Source organism: Anolis sagrei, chromosome 4 (genome assembly GCF_037176765.1).
Source record: "Anolis sagrei isolate rAnoSag1 chromosome 4, rAnoSag1.mat, whole genome shotgun sequence".
Lineage (NCBI taxonomy): Eukaryota > Metazoa > Chordata > Lepidosauria > Squamata > Dactyloidae > Anolis > Anolis sagrei.
In genome coordinates, this window is record NC_090024.1 from 171,926,723 (window position 1) to 171,941,625 (window position 14,903).

Below are 14,903 nucleotides of genomic sequence, written 5' to 3' on the forward strand. Positions count from 1 at the left end.
TAGGATGTGTAGCTGGTGGTTTTAGCCAAATCTTGTAGCAGGCGGGCAGGGAGACAAACAGACATACAGATGTGTTCATTCAATTACAGAAGTCCTTTTATTTGCACAATCTGTGAATTTTTCAGTAACTACACACACAGAGGACTAGCAATGTAAATGTTTACATGTTATGAATTTATTGCAAGTTGGCCTTACAGCTAATAGTTGTTTCACTGATCTTCGCAATTACCAAATGTTGTATTTTTAAAAACATAGATAAGGCCAATCTTTGATTGGCCTTATCTAATTTGATGTATTATTTTTCTGTCAATTGATTCATGATCAATCTCTTGACTATCACTCTCTTTCCTCTTTGGTAATATTGGAAAAATTACTCACTGTTTAATCAATTGTGAAAGCAGAAAATTTATAGTTGACATTCACATTGTCCAAAAAATGGTTATAGCTTATGAAATTATTTTGGTACTGTCCCATTATCCGGATGGAGGCCAAAAGAGGCCCTAGACAGAGAAGGATAGTCTATTTTACAGGGAGAGGGGGGTAACCCCCCCCCCCCCCATTTTCCTGTTACTCCTCGCATTCATACTGGTTATTACATGGGCAGAACAACCAATAAAAAATTGTTTTCCTCCTTAAACTCTCCCCCCCAATAAAATGAGCTCCCCTTCTCTGTTTAGACCCCCTTTTGGGGTCCACCTGGATAACTGAACAGTACCATTATGCTTAATGTTTTTACTATGTTACACAACATTTTGTGTTCTTTTAGACTGCGTCTCATAACAGAAATGGAGAGAGGCATGATTATATTACAAAGTTCACCATAATGTCAATGCAAAGTTCAATATTCATATTGTGTGTGTTTCTTTCTGGCCATTGTTATTATTATTTGTTTTGTTTCATGTTTATTGCTGAATATGAGAAAACTTATCTGCACCAGTTGTCAAATATGCTAGTAGATACACCACTGTGGGTAGCTACATTGGTAACAGCTACTTCAGAATCTGGGCTTTAGTGAGCTGGTATTTGCTCTTATACAACTCTATAACTTTTATTAATGCTTATATTTGACATTTATCTCTCGATGACATTTATCTCTTAATTGATCTATTTTACCATTTTGTCATGTTTTGTATGTTGCATAGATTATTTTATAAACCAACTGATAATAAATTAAGAAAAGTTAACAACTCTATGCTTCACATAACTGCTCCTCAAGCAGAGACTTCTGTTTGAATGCTTCCATGCTTTTCTATCTAGCATGTCATGATGAAATATATGAAGTATGGCTTGAATGGAATTGTATGAAAGGTGTATGAATGGGGCCTAATTTGGCTGAAGATGTCATCCTAAGGAATGAGGCCTGAAAAACTACAAGACAGAGGTGAAGAATTCATGGACTGTAACAGTTGTTGATAAGAATGGTGACAATGATTAACTGTTGAACTTTTGGGGGAAAACAACATGTTTACATTAATCAGAGACAATGGCTCTTTAAGTTAAGGAAATGTTTACAAGTTTAAGAAGGAAGTCAACACCAGGCTTACTTTACCAACACAAATTAAGAAGAGTCAACATCTGTCCAGGAAAAGATGAAGCCAGGATGTTTCAGGCTGGAAAATATCTATCATACATTTACAACTTTGGAACAACATAATCAGAATATTCCTATAAAAGACTCAATCTAATAATTCTCAAGTGTGACAGACAGCAGTGCTGTTCACCCGCCATGCTCTATGGAAAGAGATGGTGTGTGTATTTGGAAGTGTCAGATCTGCAATGGGAAGCAGGAGTCTGGTCACTTGCTCCTTTTCTCAAGTGAAGAGAAAAGGAGGGTGATTTTGGATTCATGATACGTGTTGCATGGAGTCAGTTTCTGCTATAGAGATCTGATCATTGGCATTGTTCTTAGACAAAGACGATACATTTTGGCATTTTAGAAGAATTCCAAAATCTGAAATGCTCCAAAATCCAAAGTTTCCCATATGAGTGGCTGAGATAGTGACAGCTTTCTGATGGTTCGGTGTACCTAAACTTAGTTTTATGCACAAAAATATTAAAACAGTGGTTATAAAAATACTTTCAGGCTATGTGAATAAGGCATGTATGAAACATTAATGAATTTCATGTTTAGACTCGGGTCCCATCTCCAAGATATCTCATACATATATGCAAATACAGGTATTCTAAAATCCAAAAAGAAAATTGAAGTCCTGAACACTTCTGCTCCCCAAGTATTTTGAACAAGAGATACTTAACTTGTATAAGCAATTATAAAGGGCAAAAAATGAGATTAAAAGCTAATGAGCTACTGTAAGCAAAGCTAAGAACTGAATCCAAACACTTTTCCATTTCAGCCCCATAAGATCCCTGTTGTTAGCAAAACTCCATAACCTTTGCCCACAGTAGGGTAACTGATGCATAGCGTGTCTTCATCATCAGCCAAATATAACATAACTAGCTGTGCCCTTCCACACGTTGCTGTGGCCTATAGTAAAACTTATCAAAGTTGAGGTAGATATCTGGACTATTATGAAAGAGAGGTACCTACCTATTCCTTTGCCCTTTTCCTCCCCCTTTGTTTCCTTTCTTCCTTCTCTACCTCTTTCTTTCTTTCACTACTTGGTTTCATCCTTCTCTCTTTCCTTCATTCCCTCCCCCTTTCTTCCTTTGCCTTTCTTCCCTCCCTGTTTGCTTCCTTCTTTCACTTTTTATTTCCTTTTATTTTACCACCATCATAACAATAACAATAATGCAATGCATTGCCTCTGGGACCTGACACCTCTCCCATTCCTCCAGGGTCTCATAGCATAATACACACAAATAGCATAATAATAATAATAATAATAATAATAATAATAATAATAGAAATAACAACCTTTACCCGCCACGTGTTGCTGTGGCCAATCTTCCCTCTTTCTCTCCTTCTTTCCCTCCTTCCTTCCTTCCTTCCCTCCCATATTTCCTTCTCCTCTTCTTTATCTCTTTCCTTCCTTCCCCCTTTTTCTTTCTTTTCTGCTGTCTCTCTTTTCTTTCCTTCCATCTTTCCTTTTCTTTCCTTTTCTTCTTCCTTCTTTCTCTAACTTTCCTTCCTTTCCCCTTTTTCTTTACCTCCCTTTCTCTTTCTTCCTTCTTTCCTTCCTTCCTGTCTTTCCTAGATTTTGACAGGGCGGGAAGGGGCGGGGTGGGGTTTGGAGGGGGCGTGAAGTAAAAGGAGGTAAGATTGGGGTGGGGGAGTGATGGAGCGTGGGGCTGTGTGTGTGTGTGCAGCGGTGGGGGGAGTGATGGAGCGTGGGGTTGCGTGTGTGTGTGCGGCGGCGGGGGGGGAGTGATGGAGCGTGGGGTTGTGTGTGTGTGTGCGGCGGCGGGGGGAGTGATGGAGCGTGGGGTTGCGTGTGTGTGTGCAGCGGCGGGGGGAGTGGGGTTGCGTGTGTGCGTGCGGCAGCGGGGGAAGTGATGGAGTGTGGGGTTGCGTGTGTGTGTGCAGCAGCGGGGGGAGTGATGGAGTGTGGGGTTGTGTGTGTGTGTGTGCAGCAGGGGTGTGTGTGTGTGCGGGAAGCGGCGCGGCAGGGCTTGGAGTGGGCATGGTTTCCGCAGAGGGAACGTTGGCCGGAAGGGCATGTGCGCGCGCCAGGGAACTTGCGGCTGGGCGCCAATGCGCATGCTCAGTTGTTTTGCTGTTTTGTGAGTGTGTTGTTGTGTTGTTTTTCATTTTGAGTAGATACGTTTGTACCTTGTGGGTTGTGTTATGGGCATGGGAATTTTGGTTAAGTTTCGTTGGGGTTTTTTTGAGTTTTGTTTTTTTGCCATTTTGTGAGTGTGTTGTTGTGTTGTTTTTCATTTTGAGTAGATATGTTTGTACCTTGTGGGTTGTGTTATGGGCATGGGAATTTTGGTTAAGTTTCATTGGGGGATTTTTGAGTTTTGTTGTTTTGCCGTTTTGTGAGTGTGTTGTTGTGTTGTTTTTCATTTTGAGTAGATATGTTTGTACCTTGTGGGTTGTGTTATGGGCATGGGAATTTTGGTTAAGTTTCGTTGGGGGGTTTTTGAGTTTTGTTTCCCCGTTGGATGCCCCTAACAAATTTATATATATAGATTGGAAAGAATGTGTTTATTGTAACCTCTCCCAGAGAAGGAAACATAATATATTTGTTCTACATAGTTAGAAGACATGCATTAGTGAGGTCCAAATGCTTAAAAAGACTTTAAGAATTAGGTTGTCTTCTTTTCTAACCCTTTCATTCTTGTGTTGATTTAATTTCTATTATGACTAGATTGTATTCGTTTCTGTTCAACATCCTGTTTGGATCTTGATTTTTTAGATCCAGGAGTCCAGCCGGATTTCTCTACAGGTGGAGATCTGTTGGATTATCTGCTCAGTCTAAAGAGAATAGACAGAAGAGATGGATTGCTGGTCACTTGGTACCATGCTGCAAATAAAAAGAGTGAGATGGAAGAGGCCTTAAAGAGTAAGCCCTTTTCTCCCTTTAGTTTGGATTGATTTGTCTAAAAGTACAGTGTCAGCGTGATTAAAAAAAACTCAGTACATAAGCTTCAGGGCAAAACCTGCCCAGACATTATATGACATCTACTGCTTTTAAGGCTAAAACACAAGATCTTTGGGAAAAGTACTTTTTGAATGGCAGCTTTTGGAATATCTCATCTAAGGTAGATACTCTCAAGCAACAGAGTACAGGAGAAGGAAGTTTTGGTCCCACAGTTATAGCATGAGTGCTGTTGTACTTTGGTCCTTTTGGGAATTGTCTTGTCTCAAATATTTTCCAGACCCCTCTACAATGTGCAAATCCCAGAAGATGTTGCCACAGGTGTGAAAATAGACTTATAGTGTTATAAATGTGCAGTGTGGAAGGGTTCTAATATTCCTCTAATATGGGAGATAAACACTTCGGTTACTTCTAGGCAATGAAAGATTATAGTACAACTACCGTATTTTTGTCTTTTAAAATTATATTCTGGGCAGAATAGGGTGGGAATTTCACATGAATCGTATACTGTTAAACTGCAACTCTCATCAGTTCTACGCAGCTCAGCAAATAGTAATGAATACTGGGTGTTTTCACTAGGCTTGTGCAATTGCAGTAAACTTTGATTTGTTTTGTGTCCCAGCTTTTGGTGGGGGGCCCATTCTATTTTTTGGGAGCCTCCCAAAATTGGAAGGGCAGATATCTGTTTGCTCTAGGGTGCTGAAAGAACCGTTTTCTATTGGCCCATTTGGGGGGTGGGGGGGGGGGGAGAGCTTCCCAAGCTTCCCTTCCCATCATAGACATTTAAGCTGTTTGTACTTTAGAGGGAGATGCTCATCTGCGGGCAGGAGTGCGCTTTAAGGAGGCTTCTTACCTGTTTCTCTATTCTAGAGAAGAGACACTTGGCTGCAGGCTGGTGCATGCGCTTTCTGGGTCTGCATGCCACACACGCACTCTTTCCAAGACAAGGAGGCAAATTTTGCTTCTTACTCTAGAGGAGGCACTTGGCTGCAGGCAGGTACAAACATTCTGGGCTAGCATGATACTCACACGCACTCTTTCCAAGGCAAGCAGGCAAGTTCTGTTTCTTACTCTAGACTAGGTGCTTGGCTGCGGCCAGGCATGCACTTTAATGAGGCGTCTTACCTGTTTCTCTACTCTAGAGGAGAGACACTTGGCTCCAGTGCCACACACACACTCTTTCCAAGACAAGGAGGCAAGTTTTGTTTCTTACTCTAGAGGAGGCACTTGGCTGCAGGCAGGTACAAACATTCTGAGCCAGCACACCACACATGCGCTCTTCCCAAGGCAAGCAGGCAAGTTCTGTTTCTTACTCTAGAGGAAGTGCTTGGCTGCAGCCAGGCATGCGCTTTAAGGAGGCGTCTTACCTGTTTCTCTACTTTAGAGGACAGGCTCTCTGCTGCAGGCAGGCACACACACTTTCTGGTTCTACACGCTGCACACACTCTTTCCAAGCAAGGAGGCAAGTTTTGTTTCTTACTCTAGGGGAAGCGCTTGGCTGCAGGCAGGCACGTGCGCTTTCTCGGCCTGCACACCACACACACTCTCTTTCCAAGTCAAGGAGGCTGCTCTTGAAAAGCAGGCAAGGAGCCATGATTGGCTCCTACTTGCTTTCATCTCGAGCTGATTTTTGTACCGAGAGTGGGCTTCCCGTTACCTGCTACCTATGGAAGTAACGAAAGAACGGATATAACGAATGAAAACGGATCTGCACACAACTCTAGTTTGCACCCCGTCCTGGCCAGAATAATATTTGAACAAGGTAATTCCAGATTTCAAACAAGGATTTTAAATACATGTTGCCTCCCCCCCCCCCCCCCCACACACACACACAATAAATGAGGGGTATTGGTGCTTAACAACATCTTGGAGGTCTCATGAATACCACCCTAACAGAAATTAAGAAGTGGATTAACAACCACAACAGAGAAATTGTGCAAACTTTTACATAAAGGCAACATCATTTGTTACAGTTAATCAAGCTACCAAAATCTGTAACAATAAACAGGGAAGCCTTCAGAAGGATGGCGCACACAGCAGCGATAAGAAATGAGCGACTGAGAATCGTTGCTCAAGATAAGTTACCTCCGTCAACACAGACCACTCGGTTTCATGGAGCATTTTGTCTGGAGGGCCTTATCGCTTTGTGATAATGAAACTAAAGAAATGGACAGGAAGCTCTAGGCTGATGTAGGAGGCCTCCTTCTACTTGCCAAGCAGCCTGAGATTGCCTTCACAAACAAATCTTACATCAGGCATTTTATCTGTAAGATCAGGCCTTTCACCAGGGAATCCCTCTAACACAGAAAAGCAGAATAAAGAAGTTTCCCTGATCAGCAAGGAAGGTTACCGAGCTGACCAGTACATAGGGATCAAAAGAATACTGCAGGCACTTTCTAGATGCTCAAAATCCAATTTATATCGATTTCCTAAGATGCTTTTGGAGTGTTTTTCTAGTAGACCCAGAGTTTGGAAATCTTTTTTTTAATTTATTTGTTTGCTACATCTTTCACAATAACCCAACCATCATGGGCATTCCATATAGTGGCTAGAATAATCTGGAAGCTGTCATCACACACACACAAATTGTATTTTCTAGTTTTGTTTTGATGGGCAAAAGAACTTAGTGATTGCTTTCTATGAAACAAAGGCCTATAGGACTGGACTGAAGCAGCAATGGTTCAGCTGACCAACCATAAAAATGCATGTATCCGTCGCAGCAAAAATAACAAAAGATTGAAATGCCTTAGAGGTCAATGCATTTGTTATTGCACAAGTTTTAACTTCACACTAGAAATCCATTTTGTCCATCATGTCCAATTAAGTTGTTAATTCACAAAGGTTTATGTCCTAATGAATGTGTTAGATTTTAAGGGGCTTAAGTAACTTGCTTTATAGACTGAATAGTACTTCCAGATCCATTTTCGGTGATATCTTATAGTGTCATTCCACTGCATTCCATTCTTTAAGCTCCCCACCCCCCACCCAACCACCCTAAATCTTAGGTTTCTCTTCTTTCTCAAACCCAAAACCTTGTTTTTTCCCAGTTTAAACCTCTTTCTTGGCTCCAAGTTCAAACCCTGTCTGTTTGAAATCCACACCTTGACTAAGTTATCTGAGGCAGGCATCTACCTTCTGATACATTCTGTTCACCCACAGCACCCTTTTTCTGGATGAGTGCAGCCATCAGAGATCAATACAGCCCTCTCTTATGGTTCACCATCCCTGGCTACAATTATTTGGGAGTATTTATAAGTGAAATTAAAGGCAAAACAAGGTAAATGTAATCAAAACAATGTGAAACATATTAAATGCTGAAGTTTTAATATATCTAGAAGTGACCCCTTAGGGCCCTTCCACACAGCCATATAACCCAGAATATCAAGGCAGAATAACCCACAATATCTGCTTTGAACTGGGTTATCTGAGTCCACACTGCCATATATCCCAGTTCAAAGAAGATATTGTGGGATTTTATTCAGCTATGTAGAAGGAGCCTTAGACTTCAATCTCATATCCACCTGTCATCTGAAATTGTGTCTTTTGCCCACACCAAAGTTCCAATGTATGCTTAGAAAAGTCGTTCATGGTCTTTTGTGTCAGACTACAACTTCTATCATCCTAAAGCAGTTTGAGTAGGAGTAAATGGAGATTGCAAAACAGTGCATCTGTAGGTCGTCAATGTGGGGAACGTTATATGATCTGTTGATCATAATAAATTATTTCATTAATATGGGGAAAGGTGACACACAAACTCCAGCTAGGACTTCTTTCACTATGGATGAAGTCTCTGTTTATGACTCCAGGTGATGTCATGGCACTGGAATCTGATGTCACTGTTGAAGGCTACAACACACCCTACGAGACGGGCAAACCCATCATGGCCCACCCTCCTGACATCTACAGTGACAATTCTCTTGAAGAGTGGCTGACGGCAGTCCTTAAGTCATCTGATAAGGGTAAGGTAGCTGCTTAAGGTATTTTAATACTGCATTGCCTATATTAGCTTTATCTGAATGATACTTTATGATTTGTAGTAGGGGTAAGAAACATTTCACACTCCACATGTTTTAGAGTGCAACTCTCATAATCCATTTCCAGTGGCTATGCTGGTTCAGACTTCTAATAGCTGAAGCCCAAAACATTTGGAGAACCAAAAGTTCCCCCACCCCGATTTGCAGGCAGGGGATGAATTGTTTTATTTATTAGACAGATTTGCTTCTGGCACATTTGGAGATTAGTAAACATCTGTGGTATAGGTAGAAATAGCCAGATATTTTCCTAATGGGCTATTTGTGTGCTTCTGTGAGGTTGTGATTCTACATCACGTTTTCTTTCTTTTTTAAAACATACGTATTGAAAACATCTTCCAGAGTAGAACTTTGTGACATAAAAACACAAATACCCATGATTTATTTACAAACATGTCACAAAATATGTCCTCCCTAAGCACTTTCATGGTCCTCAAGGCAATTTGTATGGTATACTTGTGCCAGGGGTTGACTACAAAGACATGCTGAAGGACTTAGTGATGCCTAGAAAGATGTCCTCTTTTAGCACTTCTCCAGCCCAACTCTGTGGTATGCTTCTGCTGGAAGCCTTCATTCAATAGATTTCCTATGACCTGTGGGTTTTTTTTTTGTATCCACACAAAGTCCTGGAACATAGCCCCTCAGGATATGGGGTGATATAAGTGGCCATGACTTGAAGACACCAGATCTCGTTGGTTCTTGGAAGCTAAGCAGGGGCTTTGAATGCAATTTTCCTGCTTCTTGGCAGGAAGTTGGACTGGATGGCCCACGAGGTCTCTTCCAACTCTATGATTCTATGATTCTAAGCCTGGTGAGATGCAGATTTCTGGATGCAGAAATCACCAAGGAAAACTAATGTGTAAAAGATAAAGGTTTTCCTTGACATTAAATCTAGTCGTGTCTGACACTTGGGGGTGGTATTAATCTCCATTGCTAAGCCGAAGAGCTGGCATTGTTCTGTTACCTTCTCGCAGAAGTGGTACCTATTGATCTACTCACACTTGCATGTTTTCAAACGGCTAGGTTGGCAGAAGCTGAGCCTAACAGTGGGCACTCACCCTGCTCCCTGGATGAGAACCAGCAACCTTTTGGTCAGCAAGTTCAGCAGCTCAGCAGTTTAACTTGCTGCACCACCAGTGATGTAGCGCAGCAGGTGTGTTGTGGACTATATTCAGTGGCAAATGATCTTTGAGTCTTCCTTGCCTAAGAAAGGCAATTTCATAGGGTTGCCAAAAGTCAGTTAACTACTTGAAGATATAGACACAAATGCAGCTTTCTGAGCGGAACCTATTCCCTCTCAATTGAAATCAAAAGGCTCAGGAGACAGAGTTGGAATCAGCTGAGGGTTAAAGTTGTAAAGACAAACAGTTGTCCAAGGAAAAATTAAAAGGTTTAGTAGGAAATGCAGAGGAAGAGGTAAGAACGCTCAGGCAAGTAATGAAAAGCAACAAAACACAGGGAATAGAGGGAAACTGCTCTATCTTAGGAAAAGCATTATTTTCGAGCTTAAACATAACAGCATGTTAAATTACTTAATGTGAAGTTATCCTTTTACTATGGGGGCAGCAATAAGGAAGCAGAAATCTTGAAATCATTCTTTTCTTCTTCTCCAAATAGCTATTAAGCTGGATTTCAAAAACATCAAGACAGTTGGCCCATCTCTGGATATCTTAGTAAAAGCTTCCTCTGAGCTAAATATTAACCGACCTGTGTGGCTAAATGCAGACATTCTAAATGGCCCAAATGTACCCATTAACATTGCTGTTAATGCAACCCGGTGAGTAAAATCAACGTTCTTTATATTTCTAGCAGGATTTCTTTTGCATTCCTGATGTTTTATTTTTTAAAATGGGAAATCCTACTGGACTATTAGTGGAGTATAAAGCTTCTTAGGTTTTAAACGGTTATGTTTTTAGTCTCAGGGGTAAAGACTGATGCTTCTTCCTTGGTCATACAACAGGAATCAGATGGCTCCCAGGCACAGCTTCCCTCCACAGCCCTTGAATGGCACCATCTGGTTTGTGTTGCAGAGCAAAGGAAGGAACATATGTTGATCTTCCTAGAAGAGCAAAGGCTACTTCTTTTTCCCCAACTTCACAACATCAGCTGAATGGCTCCTGGGGTTCTCACCACAAAGAATAAGTGGCTGGAGGTGGGTTAAGCTGCACCTAGGAGTCATTTGTGTCCAGTTGAGTAGCTTGATAAAAGCATTGTGAAAAGAGGTACTGACTACTTCCTTACACAGAATTGGTATTTATATGCATGTTGCATTTCTGCAATGTTGCACTAAAATTAGAAGTTGGCAATGTCAGCCGTGACAGAGTATAAAATCATAGAATCATAGAGTTGGAAGAGATCTTGTGGGCCATCCAGTCCAACCCCCTGCCCAGAAGCAGGAAAATCGCATTCAAAGCACCCACGACAGATAGCCACCCAGCCTCTGTTTAAAAGCCTCCAAAGAAGGAGTCTCCACCACACTCCGAGGCAGAGAGTTCCACTTCTGAACAGCTCTCATAGTCATGAAGTTCTTCCTAATGTTCAAATGGAATCTCCTTTCTTGTAGTTTGAAGCCATTGTATGATTGCCTTCCAAGTGTAGAGTCTTGGCGGTGGGTCTGTAGGTGACTGTAGAGACCTACGAGGAAAGACAATGTGTAGAGTAACGTGTAGAGTTTATGCATGAAGTTTATGTAAATGCACTCATAAGTCATGTCCTTGATCAAACCTACTGCAGCAAGGTCACAGAGCCCAGAAGAAAACAACTACAACTGCATAGAACTGGCCTTTATATTGAGTAGTGTTAAGCACTGCAGACTTGAAAAGAAATGCTCATGTGTCTTTGAATGTGAGTCCTAGTGGGAATAGTGGCACCCATTCTATCTCTGGATATATTTTGTTACCTCTTTGGCCATGAAAACCCTCACTCTGCCCTACTACACTACTGTCCAGAGCTGTGCAAAGACCATACCAAGCAAATAAGTATAGTGCAACTTGCATTGTTGTTAGGGCTTTGATGCAGTAAAGCACATGGCAAAACACATCAGCAAGATGTGGTAAAACTGCTGTCGTAACTTAGAGAAACCAACATCCATAGCAACTGCCAATTTTTTCCTGAGTATTTTTGGGTGTATGTGTCATAAATTCTTCTTGGAGCAGAACCATGTTAGGCTAACGTTTTCTTTGTGACAAGGCTTCAAATCATCCCACATTCTTCATTTTTTTTCTGCTAACATAGGGCTTCACTGAGCCAATTTTGCAATGACTGAAAACACACGATTCTTGATAAATTCCAAGTGTCTACTTGATTGTGTCAGATGGCCAAGTTGGCTTGTGCCTGGAGACCTGCTATTAATCACATCTCAGCCAAGCAGGGTTTCCCTTCTATATAGCCTGAAAAATACAGTATAAAATTCAGTCTACAAATTGACCAGCTGGTAGCATCTTAGCACATATTGGCAAAGCATTCAAGAAAACGTGTGATACAGGAGAGCATCTGAAATGGGGAATGGGGAATACTGGGATACAGATTGTGTAGGGGGGCAGAGTGTATCAGATTTTGTTTCAGACCACCCAGTTGTCACCTAAAGCAGAGCAGAGTACCAGAGCGTCCACCTAAAGCAGGGTATTTGGACTGATTCTAGCATGTCCCAGAATGGAGATGAATCATAATGGAGTTTTGAAAAGACTTACCCAGATGCAGTTATATTATTTTTGACTTTTGTTCCCTAGGTTTCTCTCACTCATCCAGGAGAAGTTCCCAAACTGTACTGTCTCCACAGGTTGGACAACCCTCTATTTGCCTTTTTTTCCACAAAGCACCTATACGCAGAACATGGTTGAGAAAATGCATAGCCTTGTAGGAAAGCTGCCTCAGCAAATCACATTTCCTGTAAGGGCTGTCATGGTAAGACCGGCCTGGTCTCATTTGAGCTGGCTTTTGAGTCAGTCCAAAAGGTAAGAAGATGGGAAGTTCAAATATATATCCATTTTAATCTCCAATTAAGGGAAGTAATATTATTCCTTCCTGTAGTGTGTAGCATTGTGCTAAGTGTGCAGTGTTGTTTGTACTGTGCTATGTAACGTGTAGAGTTTATGTATGAAGTCTTCCCTTAGTTGTGTATGTATATATGTGTGTTGTGGCATAATGTAAAATAAACGATGTGTAGTTCACATTTGATCAGCCCACACACTGCCCTGCCAGAGAAAGAAAATATGCCACACAGGTGAACAATAAAGAACAAGTAATTTACTCTTTGTAAATCCAGAGCAACATCTGTACAGTGTGATCAGTTGCGTCAACTCACATAATGTCCTTTTATGAGAAGTTTAAAATAGTCTTTCTTTGTCCATTTGGATAAACTCCTTCAGCAGCTCATGAAGTGAGAGCACACACCAAATTCTGTGTCTCTCTCTGCTTCTCTCTTCTTCTTCTCTCTCTGCACTGGCATAGTTCAAGCCTGAACAAAAATGTAACAGTAACCCAAAGTCCCAGGCTCAGCCTGCTCACCAGGCATTGCCCAACTAACCAGCTTCATGCATCTTATTTTACAGTAGACACACACACACACTCACTGATTCCTTGCATGCTCCAACATTTTTATGTGTTAATACAAATCTTATTTTTTTAAGAGGGTAGTAGGTAAGAAACTACATTATGCCCCTTTATTCAGTTACTTTGAAAGAAAAAGAAATAAATGAAGCAGAAAAGATATAGTTGCAAAATTGACCAAACATCAGAAACAACTTTTTTTTCGTTTACATAGGAAGTAGAATTTAGCAAATTACAGTCAACTCTCCAAATTCACTGGTGTTAGGGGGTGCAAACCTCTTCAAAATAGAAAAAAACATTAAATAAAAAAGGATTGGTGTGTTTTTGTTTTGTTTTTTAAATCTCAGAGAACATATCTCCAGTCCTCCACAATTGCTAGACCCTTCAGAGTAACTGTATGGCCAATTTCTACCAGAAAACATATATTTAGGAAGCTCTACATCTTTCAATACAACTCTATACACAACCTCTGATGATTACTGACCATAAAGTTGTATTAGAGGATCCCTAATACAAACTGAGACCATATTAATCAAATCCACAATTAATCAAATCCACAAAAGTTGAACTCACAAATGTGGCAGGTGTACTGTACAGGTACATTTCACTAATGCAGAACTAATGATCACATTTGCAGTCAGGAAATTTAACATTTCAACAGGTTAGATACCAAATACATTACCCATGAGATCTAACACTGATTCCCAGCCCTTCCTTTAAAAAAGTTCAAGTATCTAATAAAATAAAAGGATGCCTAAATGATGTTTCATGGGGGTTCTATAGAAATGTAGGAGACAGAAAGTGGTTAACCCCATTCCTCTCCTTCACATTTTGAGCAGACAGGCCTGCTGAACATCTCTGCGGCCTTTTAAGAATTTCTGGTTAGGTTCTTCTCTCTTCCCCCAGGTACAGCCTTACCTTATGGCAAGGGAAAACTGATCCAGTTACAGTGGAAGATCTCTTGTTTATCCGAAATAATAGCCAACCTGAGCAAATCTATTATGACCTTTATGATCCTGTTTTGTCTCAATTCAAAGACATAGTCTGTGAGTACTAAGATGTATTCTTTAAAAGTCAATGGATGATCCTACTGTTTTTGCATATTATGTGATGCAAGAGGAGGCGCAAGGTTCACTCTCTCACTTCTTCCAGGTCACCCATACAACAGACATGTAAATAGACTGTTACAATGTGCAGATCATGCTAGTTAATTAATGAAAGTGTGTGGAAGGTCTATTCAATGCCATCTTCAGTTTGTAGATAGGCTTGTGCATTTCGGGTAAACCTCAATCCATTTTTGCTGGCCAGATTCCAGTAGACACCCATATCTGTTTTCACACACCTCCTGAAAATGGACAGGTGACCGGATAACCGTTTGAATTTCACAGCTGAAAAATACAGCTACATGAGGTCCATTGATGGCAATGGGGAACTTACGAGGCTCCCCTTTATTGGGACGCTTCACTTTCTTCCCTTCAAGGGTGTCTGGGTTTCAGCAATAAGGTTAAGGAAGCACCCTTTCTGGGACCTTTTCCTTTTTTCCCTTCAGGGGAGCCTGGGTTTCAGCCATGAGATTAAGGAAGCAGGCACAGCTTGTGTAAGACAGTCATGGCATTCTTCTACTCTGATTAGCCCAAGAGGCAGGCCGCACAGGGAAACCCCATTCGAGCAGCATGTGGCAGCCTCTTTGCAAAATAGGGGAGGAGGAGCCATGATCGGCTGCCACATGGTCCCATAACGGATGAAAAAACGTGACAGCTGGGCCCTTGCAGCCATTTGACCAAGCCGAACAAGCCGGATTGGCTGGAAAAAAAACGGCTAA

The 14,903-nt window shown here is 41.2% G+C and overlaps 1 protein-coding gene across 3 annotated transcripts in view; it reads left to right on the top strand.

Moving 5' to 3' along the window:
- FAM151A (family with sequence similarity 151 member A) overlaps positions 1-14,903 on the top strand; it is a 31,450-nt gene that overhangs the window by 7,375 nt on the left and 9,172 nt on the right. For 2 of the 3 annotated variants that reach the window (XM_067467875.1, XM_060773560.2), the window contains exons 2-6: positions 4,320-4,466; positions 8,309-8,461; positions 10,151-10,310; positions 12,262-12,486; positions 13,988-14,127. In XM_067467875.1, coding sequence (XP_067323976.1) covers positions 4,320-4,466; positions 8,309-8,461; positions 10,151-10,310; positions 12,262-12,486; positions 13,988-14,127 — 825 coding nt within the window. Of the gene's footprint in view, positions 1-4,319; positions 4,467-8,308; positions 8,462-10,150; positions 10,311-10,493; positions 10,686-12,261; positions 12,487-13,987; positions 14,128-14,903 lie in introns of those variants that run through there. The other variant, XR_010909866.1, reaches the window with a different exon arrangement.